Source organism: Alligator sinensis, unplaced genomic scaffold (genome assembly GCF_000455745.1).
Source record: "Alligator sinensis unplaced genomic scaffold, ASM45574v1 scaffold458_1, whole genome shotgun sequence".
Lineage (NCBI taxonomy): Eukaryota > Metazoa > Chordata > Crocodylia > Alligatoridae > Alligator > Alligator sinensis.
Genome location: NW_005841944.1, coordinates 2902807 through 2915641, shown reverse-complemented (window position 1 = coordinate 2915641; position 12835 = coordinate 2902807). Strand labels below are relative to the sequence as shown.

Below are 12835 nucleotides of genomic sequence, written 5' to 3'. Positions count from 1 at the left end.
GGGGGGGGGGGGCTGGACCGCCCCCGGCGGCTCCGCCCCCCCACCACTGTGCACCGCTCTCCCATAGCCAGTCTCGCATGCGCAGAGGTGGATTAAGGTGTACTTGGGACTTGGGCAAACACAAAATTGGAGGGCCCTACCCCCATGGGAGCTGGGCTGCAGGAGAGGTGGGGAGAGGCCCCTTCCCCTCCTGGTGCTGGTGCTGGTGCGAGAGGGTGGGTGGACCTGCCAGGCTGGGGGTGGGGGAGCACATGCTCACGTCTTCTCCCTACTTCCCACCCCCTCCCCCACTATGGCCAAACATACACACACACAGGTGTGTACACAGATGGGCACGTGCTCTACTCTCACTCACATTCTGCACATGGACATACAGACACAAACACACTCTCCCTGCCATGAACACAGGCACACACACACACCGACACGCGTGCACACAGATGGGCGTGCACTCTACTTGCTGACTCTCAGCACATGCATACAGACACAAATGCACACTCCCTGCAGTGAACACACACATGCATGGATGCACACACGCATGCAGAGACGCACACATGTGCACTCACATGCACACACTGACATGCACACAGGCGTGAGCACACACGTGTACACACAAACACATGCGCACACACACACATAGATGCACACAGACAAGCAAACATGCACACACACGCTCACCCAGCCACACACTTTCCCTCCACAGGACCTTTCCAGTTTTTGCTCTCAGCAGTGACAGCTCATACCTACATTGTCAGCAAATAAACAGACGTGGCTACTTTCTATACTTTTGTAAGACCTGTCCATATTGGACATTTCTTTTGTATTTTCAGAAGCTGCTAGGCAGCTGGCTCTCATCCTAGTCGTGTTCTTCAAGGTGAAAGGTTCTCTTGCCTTTTTAGACAAAACAGAAATATGGTCATGTTGAAGAAGATTAGTTTTTCCCCTTCTACCTTACTCTTCTTTTTCTAGGATTTGGATTTATGCCTGTATTAACCTGTTTCTATTATGTTTTTCGTATACTCTTTCCTTGCTTTTACTTAACTCTAAGACTTACATTGACTCTGTCTGTTCATTGTTAGAAGCTTTTTAAAATAATGTTCTGGCTAAACTATTTTTCCAGCAAAAACTTGTAAGCTGTTGGGGATGGGACATGGCTATATACAAAGTGGGTTTATAAGGAGCTGTGTATTATAACCCAGCAGACATGCTCACTATTGCAGACCATGCCTCTTTCAAACGTTTTTAGCACCATTCTTTGCATTTGTTTTCAGAGCTGCCAGACATTTAATCTTAATTAGCAAATACTTGCAAAGAAAAATTTCCCCTTTAAAACTAATAAATTATTTCATTGTCATATACTGACTACGAATTCAATTTGAATATTTACATCCTTTTCAAATAACAATAAACTGTCTTTGTTTCTTTTAGGAAATTTTGAGAGAGCTTGGTTTCAAAAAAAGCAACAGAATGAAAAAACCCAAATTACTAATTGTTAATTGCTGAGAATACTGCAAAACTTAATGATACGTGGAAGTCTGTAAGGATTAGCCATAAATCATGGGATTATGAATAAGTCTTTGTTGTCACAGGCTTGTGTATAGTCATTCGAAAGCGTCTGCCATAAGATGCAGCAAGGCAGCTGTCAGCTGTTTTCTTGTAATTAAACAGCCAATGAGCAGCTAATTAAGACATATGTGTATACAGAAGTGGAAGTGGGTATGTTAATGAACTGTAGGAATCAATTCATTAAATGAAAATTGTCAAAAGACCAAACATGAGATCAGCATTTCAGCCTCTTCCTTAGTTGAAAGGGGAGCGTGGAAAGTAAGATCTGACATAAGTGAAGTGCAGTTGAGTTTCTCCCCTTCCAGGGAGGGAAGTCTACCCCAAAATGTCTGTAACACCTAACTACTGCATAGTGAAGTTATTGAAACTATTAATAGACTTAATGCAAACTGCTATTTACATTTCAAAGTTGCTTTTTTAACAAGCCCTTATTGAAGCTGACTAGCAGATGAAAAGTTTTCTTGCCCTTCCCTCATCCCCATTTTCTCCCCCAACTTGATTTTTTGGCAGTCTGTGAAAACCAGTACAGTATACTTTGTATAAATTGTAGTTTGAAATGCAGAAATGAAGCTAAGCTTTCTAACCTCTCTTTGGTTCTGTTAGAAATATGTTAATAGATTTATGTGAAAAGAGATTGAGGCTGAGATCTCAGCCTCATTGAAGTCAGTGGGAGTTTCACATTGACTTTAGTGAGGCCAGCAGTTCACCCTTTGCATAAACATGATTGCATCAGAAGACATCAAGCCAAATAATGCTCCAAATTTCATCACTGCTACAGCATTTTGAGATGAGGAATGGCACTTATTTTTGTTTTACAGCACATTGGAGCCCAACTTGACTGTGGCCCCTAGGTGCTACCACAAGATAAATACTAAGTAATAAGAACACTGAGTTCATCCTGAATGCAATTTAATACACGTGACTTGTAGCTGCTTGCTATAACAATTGTAACCATTGACTATGTTTCCCCCCAGACGCACCTCCATGCAGATAGATCATTGCCAGTTCAGTTCCTTTGTCAGTAGTGGAACTTGGACAAAAGAAATATTGAATTTTCTTTTTGTTATTTACTTCAAGTAATTACCATTCTTTGGTACTTTCTTTTAATGACTCTTTGACATTAGGGGTTGCATGCATGCATTTTAATAATAATGTGAGAGAATCAGGTCCATTAAAAAGTTTAAAAAGTAAGGGTCACTTGACTTGGATAGGTATGTAAGAACCTTGTGTCTCTTTTAAAAAAAAGAAATCACTTAGGCCAAAGATGTTTGCGCCTATCCTTAGAAACCCAAATCCTAAATTAGAATGTTCCTTTGCTCTGGGGAATTTGTGTTCCTTTTTTAAAAATTGTGGCTTGGATTTTGGTCAAATGAAGTGCTGTTCTTTCTAGCATGAGCATACAATGTAGTTCCGTTGATCCTTAAAAGTGCTACCTGGCATCTTTCTGTTAAGAGCATATGCTTTTTAAAGGTCCCTGGTTTAGATAGTGTGGTTTCTAAGCAGTGCTTCACTGTTGAAAATTTAGCTGCAAGCTGTAACTTTGTTGATAAATTGTACATCAAAGCTGCTGCCAGGCTTGGAAGAAGAACAACAGCGCTTTACTGGAAAAAGCAGGGCATTCGTTCAGCCCTACTCCCCAGCGTCTGTGTAGACTGGGCGTTTCAGTGGGGCTTTTTGGTGCCTACCGAAAGCTGATTCAATCAGCTATTAGATAAAAGTGCCAAACTGCTGAAGTGCACAATCTATACAGAAGTTGGATGAGCCAATTCAAACTAACACAATGCCTGTTCTGGGCGCACACTGTGCGTGGTGCGGGGGCGTGCTGAGCTTTAAGTGAAGTGCTTGTTTTGTTTTGTTTTTTTCATGTCTGTAAGCAGCCTAAGTGTACTGGGAAGCAATGTCTCTGGGACAAATCTAGGAAGAGTAAACATCCCAGCAGTTCCTCTGTGAGAGCAGTGAAAAGAGCTCCCTGATAGATAGTGATCCTCAGTAAGCAGCCACAGAATAACCATATGGAAAGACGCATAAGGATAATTGGCAACTTAGCCACCCAGCACAAATTTGTCTGCTTGCTCAAATTAGGGACCTGCACACAAGAAGGCGCTACATCTTTGGGGCACCTGACCAAGTTCATTTAGTAATAGATCAAGATGCCTTTCATGATCCCAGTAGCTGGCATTCAGAGATAAAGTTTGGACATAATTCATGTAACGTGTAACTAGATATGTGTCAGTGCAGTAAATACCATGGTCTTTTGGAGAGCTGGATGGGGATTGAAAATGCAAGATGTGAAGCCTTAAGTAGGTTTTTTGAGACTGCATCAAAATCTTCTTTCATCTCAGTCAAGAAGAAAAGAATGGGCTCAGAACCACTGCTTAATCTGACAGGTTAGCGGTAGCTGCACTCCCAGCCCCTAAAGTCTAAATAGGTTGCTCAGGCTGACCCAGGAAATGGATATACTGAGACCAGAAAAGGCAATTCTTCTTCTCCATAGTAATTAAGAACACCTCTGCCAGAACGCAGACAAATTGGGACCTCTGGCCTTCAGGAAAAAGGATTAACACAATATTGTATTAAAAGAATATCTCTGAGAATAAAGAAAGGTGTAACTCTTGATACCTTTGTATTAGTATTTCAAAAAATAAGTTGTTCTTTACCTTTTTACTTGATAGTTTTTTCTTTTTTAATTGTGTATTTTTTTAAGACCCAGTTTTCTCCAGGAAATAAAATTATCTCTTTATTTTCTTGAATTGACTCCGCTCAAACTCAGTATTCTATTGAGTATCAGTGTCATCCAGCATCTTGCTTCAATGCTGCTGTACAAGTCTGGTGGCTAATAGCTTCTTGTGTTGAATTTTGCAATTCTACTGCAGGGCTTTTTCAGGAGGAGTCAGCAAAGCAATGCCACGTACTCCTGTCCTCGTCAGAAGAACTGCTTGATTGACCGAACTAGTAGAAACCGTTGCCAACACTGTCGATTACAGAAATGTCTTGCGGTGGGGATGTCTCGAGATGGTGAGCCCTGCTAGTTCAGGTTCCAATTGCCAAGTATAAAATAATATTTAGTGGGCTGTCTGATCAAATAAAATTCAATGTAGGATTTGAGAATTCATATCTAAGATCCTCCAGTAGCTTTTTTATGGGGTGTTCCCAAAAGAAAACCAATCATTGAAACACTTGGGAGGTGGATTTTTTCTTTCCACTTAGCACAGTGCTAATTGATGTCATTGCTTCTAGTTTTATTCCAAGGATGACATTTTTAGTCTAATTGTCGTGGTATTTTTTGTGTGTATTCATGAAATGCAAATACACACAGATGAACGTCCAATTTAAGTTGCACATTGTGTAGCTGCAAGTGAGACTCTTGTCATATTGTTGTAGTCCAGAATTATATCTGAGTCAAATATTTGAATATGTCCAATATGTGTCTATAAAACACATTAACAGAATGGTTGGGGACATTTCCTTTGGCATCTCTAAACTAATGCTGGTCGATGCCAGGGAGAGTATTGAAGTAGGGGATAGATTTTTCTAGAGATATCCAGTTTGGTGCTCTTCCTATGTAGCATCCACTTCTGCCACTGTGGGAGACAGGATACTGGGCTAGATGGATTGATCAGTCCCAGTATGGCACTTCTTATGTTCTTATGTAAAAATATTGAGGCAGAATGAAAACACCTAACTCATTTTTAAACAAAAAGGTAACATACCTTCTCCTTTGTGCAAAATAGCTAGTAGTTTCAGAAGTCAAGGTTTAAGCATTCAATGAGAATAAACCCTTACAGTAAGTGTGTTTAGCAACCTGAACAAATGAAAGGAACTGGACTAAGACAGGATTGGTTGGCAAAAACTTTCATCTGCCTGATGGACCTGATGAGGCAAGTAGTAGTTTAGATCAAAACCCTAAATCCAAAATTACACACAGTATGATGATGACATCTTGTCCACATGTGAAATGGGTGTGCTGCATCTTATGTAAAGCAGTTAAGGATGAAGTCACAACTGACGTTAATGGCATTAAGCATTGACTTAAATGGAGTTGCAGCCACTTATATCAACTAAGTATCTCAACTTCTTACCAATTATCATTACATATTCCATATGTGCTTATGTTCTGTAAACATGCACATTGCTTTGTGCAGATATTTAAAAAGAGCAGGTTGTTAAAAGAGCAGAATGTCTTAATTTTTATGTGCCTACTTGCCATCAATGTTTGGTCTCATAAAAGGCTATATTGCATCTACTGTAGGTCCAAGAAATGCCACGTTCTTAGGAATTCTTGAGATATGCAAAACCCTGGTGCCAGGCCACTTGCTTCTAATTTAATGTGCAAGTTCACAAGTTATAAATGTTTTCTTTTTTGAAGCAGTACATATATTTTATGGGTTTATTGCTGAGTAAGTGTTCTTGCTTATCAGAATGAGAGCAACAGAACGCTAGCCAATGTGTGTCATTATGAGCTGATTCTACAGTTTTCATTTTGCACTTGTTCTGATCTCTCTAAAGCTTGCTATTGAGCCTCTTCCTAACGGAGTCTGTGGATATGCAGCCAATAAAAATTGGGCTATTCATATCAGACCAACAAATTTAATTTTTAATTGTCATCCAACAATAATTTCTAAATGAGATTTGAACATTTAGATGGTATAACTCTGATTTCAGTGGATTTCTATTGAGATGAATTTGATTTATTTTTGTAAAGAGATGGAAGCTAAAGAATTGATATGTAGCTCCAAAATAACCTCAAAACTAAAAGTTAAGTTAAATGTTTCATTAAACATGCTACTGAAAGAGTATAAGAGCCAGGAAAAGGTGCTGTAGTTAAGTTGTGGGCTGCCTATAGCTACCACAAAATATTTTTAGATCTGTCTGTATTACCAATCAGATTTTAATACTGTGTTCATCACTTGAGTATTTAAGCTCTCAAGATTGTCATGTTTCAGTAATGATTTATAGAAGTACGGTATGTTTTGTGCATTTATTTCAGCTGTAAAATTTGGTCGAATGTCAAAGAAGCAGAGGGACAGCTTGTACGCAGAGGTTCAGAAACATCGAATGCAGCAGCAACAGCGAGATCACCAGCAGCAACCTGGAGAAGCAGAACCACTAACACCAACGTACAATATCACCACCAATGGGCTAACAGAGCTACATGATGACCTCAGTAATTACATTGATGGGCATACCCCAGAAGGTAGCAAAGCAGACTCTGCCGTTAGCAGCTTCTACTTAGACATACAACCTTCTCCAGATCAGTCGGGGCTTGATATTAATGGAATCAAACCAGAACCAATATGTGACTACACACCAGCATCGGGCTTCTTCCCTTATTGTTCTTTTACAAATGGGGAGACCTCTCCAACTGTTTCCATGGCAGAATTAGGTAATAAGAGAGAAAAGTTTCCATTGTAATTGCTTTAATAATACCCTTTGGATTAAACATAGCATACTGAAACAGCTGCGAGGGAGAAGGCTGTTTTTGTACAGCTTGTAACAGCATACAACACTGGTCTGTGAAGTACCCAGCACTCTTAACTCCAGTTGGTACTCAGTGGCATTCAGCAGTTTACAGAATCAGACCAAAAAATCCTATTGGCTCCTTGCTAATTGGATGCAGATCGTGTTGTCCAAAGGTGTAACTGTACTGTTCTGCCCTGGTTGCTCCTTCCTCTCCCTTAATTAAGCTACTAGCGTTCCCTTTATTTGAATCCAGCTAGTAGAGAGTATATCATGAATACTGGCAGTTATTTGAACCATTATAGACAGGAGCAAATATGCATAATAGTCATTTATTGGACAAATAGAATTGTATTTTTACTTATATGATTGGACTAATTTTTTCACAGCACTACTCTGTTCTCCAAAAAAAAAGGGGACTGGGACTGATTCTTTTAACTTCTGTGTTGTTTGCACCTGTGCAAGGTGATCCAAAATGCCACAACCCTGTCAAAATGCACTAGGGAATTTTTAATTATAGAAAGTTTTGTTATTTCCCTAAAATCTGTGTTTGACAGTCTTACTTAGTATCCAGTACCCTACAGTTTGCTCTTGGGGGTGTTGACAGACATGAAAACCAATAAAAAACAGCGCTATACCAGAAGAGTCAGTGTATTAATTCAACCTGGCTCTGCAGCGTCTGTATAGATTGGACTCCTCAGCTGGACTTTTTGGCGCTTTTATGTAATAGCTGATTCAGCTATTAGATAAAAGCACCAGAAAGGCCCCCCCTAAAGCACCTGATCTATACAGACATTGGGCAAGCTAGGTCCAACTAATGCAATGACTCTTTTGGGCACATGCTGCGCTTGGCATGGGGGTACGCTAAGCTTAAATAAAGCACTGGTTTTTTTCCCCATGTCTGTAAGTAGCTGGATGTCTCTCTGAGGGCTAAATTCTGCAAAAGTGGCATCACTTACTTTTAGTGCCTGGAATTAGGATGGGCTCTGTAAAAAGGCTTACAAGCCAAGTGGGATGTAGCATTAGACAAGTGTTTTTAAATCCTAGTGTGCTTAATTGAACAGCTTAGGGTTGTAAAGCATTACTTTTCTATATCATTCATGCTAATTACTTGTTTACAAAAAACAGGTAGAAGAGAAGCATTTAGGTAGAAATATCAGAGTATTGTATTTTTGACTTCCACTTCATACATTTATTTAAATAGGGGCAGACATCTTGTATGATTTGTTATTTTACTGGATACAGTTGCATTTGGGTAGCTCCCGACTGAAGTCTTTTCCATCATTTGTAGAATTTGGTTCTCTTCAGCGCATCCCGTTCTAACATCACAACCAGAGGATTTTGTCGCAGTCTGAAATCTAGTAACTTTGATTACAGATTAGTGGAATTGAAGAAAAAAGAATGTCTGGAAATAAAGGCAAAACAAATATATTTGTCTCTGTCACATATTCATGTTTTTATGGAGGTTATTAAAGGATTCAAATTGAACCCATAAACACAGGAATTTTGAGGGTTGGCTTGCTGACTGCAAAGGGTTGTGTGTGGAGCCCTGGCATAAAGTAACAGCTTGTCATTTCAAAGTGTTACAACAACAGCTTCATATTTAGGAAGACAGCCCTATTCAGAAATGTGTCTGAGTATGTAAATACTGTTCAGATTTGGGGGTCTAGGTTTGTGGACAGTCACTTTGTCAAATCTGACTCTCTACATCTTGAAGTACACAGACAGCATTGAAATCCTGCCAGTAGGTTTTAACACGTACACATATGAAATTGTTGGAACATACACAAGCAGTGGTGGCAGCAAAGAATTGCTCTTTGTTACATGTTTGCTTAGTTCAAAGGCTGCATGTTGAAGGTTGTATTTTAAACCTTAATTGAATTGCCTTGTTTTTGGGAAGAGACCTGTTTGTGGGGTAATTTTTATTTCTAAAGAGTATTTAGAAAAACAAAAGGAAACACAACTTTTACAGAAAGGCTGATACGAGAGGCCTTATTGACTCCTTAAGCCACTATTGATTTCCATTCAGATCCATATTAAGACCAAATATGTACATTTCAATCATGCTTCAGCCAAAGTAAGCGCTAGCTGCAGATTTATTTGAGCAAGAGGGCCGAAATTTTGCACTTTGGAGGATCTGTTTTCATGTGCTTATCTTAGGAGGGGGAAAGGCTGACTTCTAAGTCTAAGACACCAGGCTTTCAGAAGTTTACAACACGTATACAAACCATTTACCAATAAGTGTGAGATGTTTTAATGACCAAAAATAATATATGCGTCAGAAATGAGTATGTTATGTAAGATTCAAGCCTGTAGTACAGGCTAAAAAAAAAACGCTTTAAAACTAAAGACATTTTGAGGCTTCAGTTGTATATTTTTCATGATCTTGCTTCTCTGAATAGTGTAGGCATCCTGCTTTTGCAGTATCTCAGTTGATAGCACAAGGGATAAGTTCAGTAGATTTAAAATGCAAGTGATTCAGGATCTTAAGAAGCTGATATGACAAGCCTAATGAGTGGTACTGTTTATTCATGGAGCAAAGAGAGCACAGCAAGACTTTGCCCTCTACGATGTCTCTAGCCTTACCTGAAGAGCCCACTGACTCCTTACCTTCTCTTCTGTGGCTCTAAGAAAGAGTAATTCTTAGCCCAGTTCCTTAGGCAGGGGTTCCACCACACCAAAAACACCAGTACCACAGGGTACCATGAAACTGAATTTGCATTCATGTATGTACTACAAATTTTAACTGAATTTTGTTTTATTTCACCTACTTGTACATGTTAGGTTTCTGCAGAGGCAAAAAATGGCTTCCACTGCTGTTAGAGAAGAAATTCATTTCTCCAAAATTTCAGAATGCATTTGGAATAGATCTCAGTCCAGGCTCCAGTTTAAATTGGCCTTTAACTAACAACAAGACAAAATTGCCCGCTTTGTGTTCTAAAATTTGTTACTGAAAATATTTTAAAACTACTGTGGAATAGTGATGGAGCTGTGTATATGTGTGAATACTGCCCTCTAATGGATGGTATGTGACCTCTGGGAGAACCTTGGCAGGACTATTTGTTTTTCAAAAGTAGGATCCATGGAGATAATAGAAGTAAGAGAATGTGCATTGTAACACTTTTCGAAGTAACCAATATTTGCTAACATGCATACTTTAACTAGCTCTTCAGAAATCATACACGGATAGCTTTTGGGGCTTGGGGGGTTTTTTAATGTTTCACTTCTCTCTCTCTTAGAACATCTTGCACAGAATATTTCTAAGTCACACATGGAAACTTGTCAATACTTGAGAGAGGAGCTACAGCAGATAACATGGCAAACTTTTCTACAGGAAGAAATAGAGAACTACCAGAACAAGGTATGTGAATAACAAAATCAAGTACTTAGGCCTTCCAAAATTTTAAAGCTGTTTAAATGAAATAGCATTTTGCAAAATCTTAAATTCAGCTTGATTCCCCATTTCTTCTCTGTTTGTCATTGGGAATTTGAGGTTTTTTATACATTGATAGATAAATCCTGCACCATTAACTTGTCACTGGGGATAGACAGCAGTCAAGATCTGCAAATGGGATGGGCTTTTCCTAGGTTTTGCATGTGAGAGTTTCCCAGGCTTAGAATGCAAAGCCATAATCCTGATTTAGCTAGCAGTGAGAACAAGGGTCAGAAAAACCAAGGGAAAATTCCACCCTTAAATGGTAGGACATTTTTGGAGTAGTGAAATTGTTCATTTTCCTCTGACCAGGCTCTGTTTGCATTGTTTTGCTTAATTTAATTTATAATTTTCTCAGGCTCCAAAAATGTCTCGTTAGGCAAGCAAGAACATACATGCCCTTCTTATGACATCAGGCTCTGTCAACAGCCTGACATTTTACTGCAATATTTTTCAATTTAAATAATAAACTTCGTATTTACCTTCTGCTGGTTGAACCTCCAAACGTTGTTTTCAAGCTTCACTCCACAACTTGGAGGGCTGACGTTAGTTTTTTTAATTGAAGCTGAGGTTTTCTGAGTCACCTGACACCAGGCTGTCATGCTTTAAGAAGTTCATTGACTATTGTGAGACTTCTGTTAAAAAGGCAAGTCTTGGCGACACTTGTTACTGTGGCAGAGGCTTGAATAAGAAGTTAGCAGGGTGAGATCAGCCAAGAGACATCTTGAAACCGGTGTGTAATCCCCAGTGGCCCTTGGGTCTGTTTCAGCACTGCTTCTTTCAGGCATGCTTTGCATTACTTGTGCCTTCTATTTATCTGTTAATTGGGTTTGTATTGTATTTATTTCATTGTGCCTTTTTGTTCCTTGCCTTTATTAAGGCCTGATGGTCATCTGAATTGCCCAGAAGAAGCCTGGGAAGCCACACTACTTTTCCTGCTCCCTTTTGCACTTTGGGACAATCATGTACTTCTGAGTAATGCCCCTTTCTTAGGCCAGTTCAGCTCACAGAGGAAGTGCAGCTAGGGCTTGCTCTGCTCCCTTGGCTGATAGATAGAGGTGGGGAGGATTACTGTATGCCCTGCCTTTAAAACCTGTGCACAGGGGAACAGAACAAGAAGTGTTATTTATTTCTGTTTTCCTCCTGGTGTGGCAGCTGAAGGCCAAGTTTTGATCTGGCCCCTACATTGTATTAGCTAATTAATATGTCCTGTCAAGGATTTGGTATTTTACATAGTTTATTTCAGTTTTCAGTTTAGACAGTAGAACTGAGTGTCAAAATTCCTGTCATCTATTTTCAGTTTTGCCTTTGACTCTCTGCAACATTGGGCAAATTAATCTCAGTGCCTTGGTGTACCTGTACTGTGGATAGTAAAATGCTGTCCTACCTCAAACAGGCTGAATTATTACTTGTTCCTTTTGTACCTTCATCCAAGGGTAACAAGTCACTTGTCAATCACATAGTTTACTAAATAAATAAATACATAAAAGCATCTTGGGAAGCCCTGTTGATTTAGGTCTAGATTTCATAGGAGACAGAGCCCTTAGTCAAAAGCATGGCATTGTTTACTGAGAGCTTAGTGAAGTCCAGAAGTCTGTGTTAAATTCTGCATTCTAGTTCACACATGAAATCTCCATTTAATCAATAGAAGCTGTACTCTGGTTCCTGAGACAAGATATCTCAGTCTAAATCCCACTGCCAAAACTAAATGGGTGTTATATGTATATATTCCCATTCACCAAATAAGATGATGCCTGTAAGTGGCTAATTTTACCCTCCCATCTCCTGAGTAGTTTTTACTGAGGAATGCTTGGGAGGCTTGGAAGCTCTGCTTTGGTTTTCAACTTAATTTTCCTTTATAAAAAAGGGCTTATGCAGCCTTGAATAATAATCTGTCCTTTTCTCTTTAACAGCAGAGGGAGGTTATGTGGCAGTTATGTGCAGTCAAAATAACAGAAGCTATCCAGTATGTGGTGGAATTCGCCAAACGCATTGATGGCTTTATGGAACTCTGTCAAAATGATCAAATTGTGCTTTTAAAAGCAGGTACGTGGGGAATTCTGAGGCTCATTTCTAACTAGCTCTAAACCTAGAGAGGTGCTATATAAGTAAAAACACTGAAGTCAATTTTTACTACAGATGTTTCCTAAAAAACTGATGGAAAAACAAATGAGTTTCATAGTGTTTTCTTTGAATTCATATGTCCATCTTGGGCATTCTGGATGGAAGTAGGCATTAGGCCTGTGTGAAGCAGCTAGTATTCGATTTTGATTCAGTGATTCAAATCACTGTCCTGATTCAATTTGGCTGAATCTGATTTGGAGATTTGGCTGTTGCCAAATCTCTGAATCAGCCAGGCCCATCCCCCCCCCCGCCCCC

The 12835-nt window shown here is 39.5% G+C and overlaps 1 protein-coding gene across 1 annotated transcript in view; it reads left to right on the top strand.

Moving 5' to 3' along the window:
• RORA (RAR related orphan receptor A) overlaps window positions 1–12835 on the top strand; it is a 198071-nt gene that overhangs the window by 167466 nt on the left and 17770 nt on the right. Inside the window, exons 4-7 of the mRNA XM_025199468.1 lie at window positions 4440–4581; window positions 6554–6949; window positions 10263–10384; window positions 12370–12502. Coding sequence (XP_025055253.1) covers window positions 4440–4581; window positions 6554–6949; window positions 10263–10384; window positions 12370–12502 — 793 coding nt within the window. The remainder of the gene's footprint in view (window positions 1–4439; window positions 4582–6553; window positions 6950–10262; window positions 10385–12369; window positions 12503–12835) is intronic.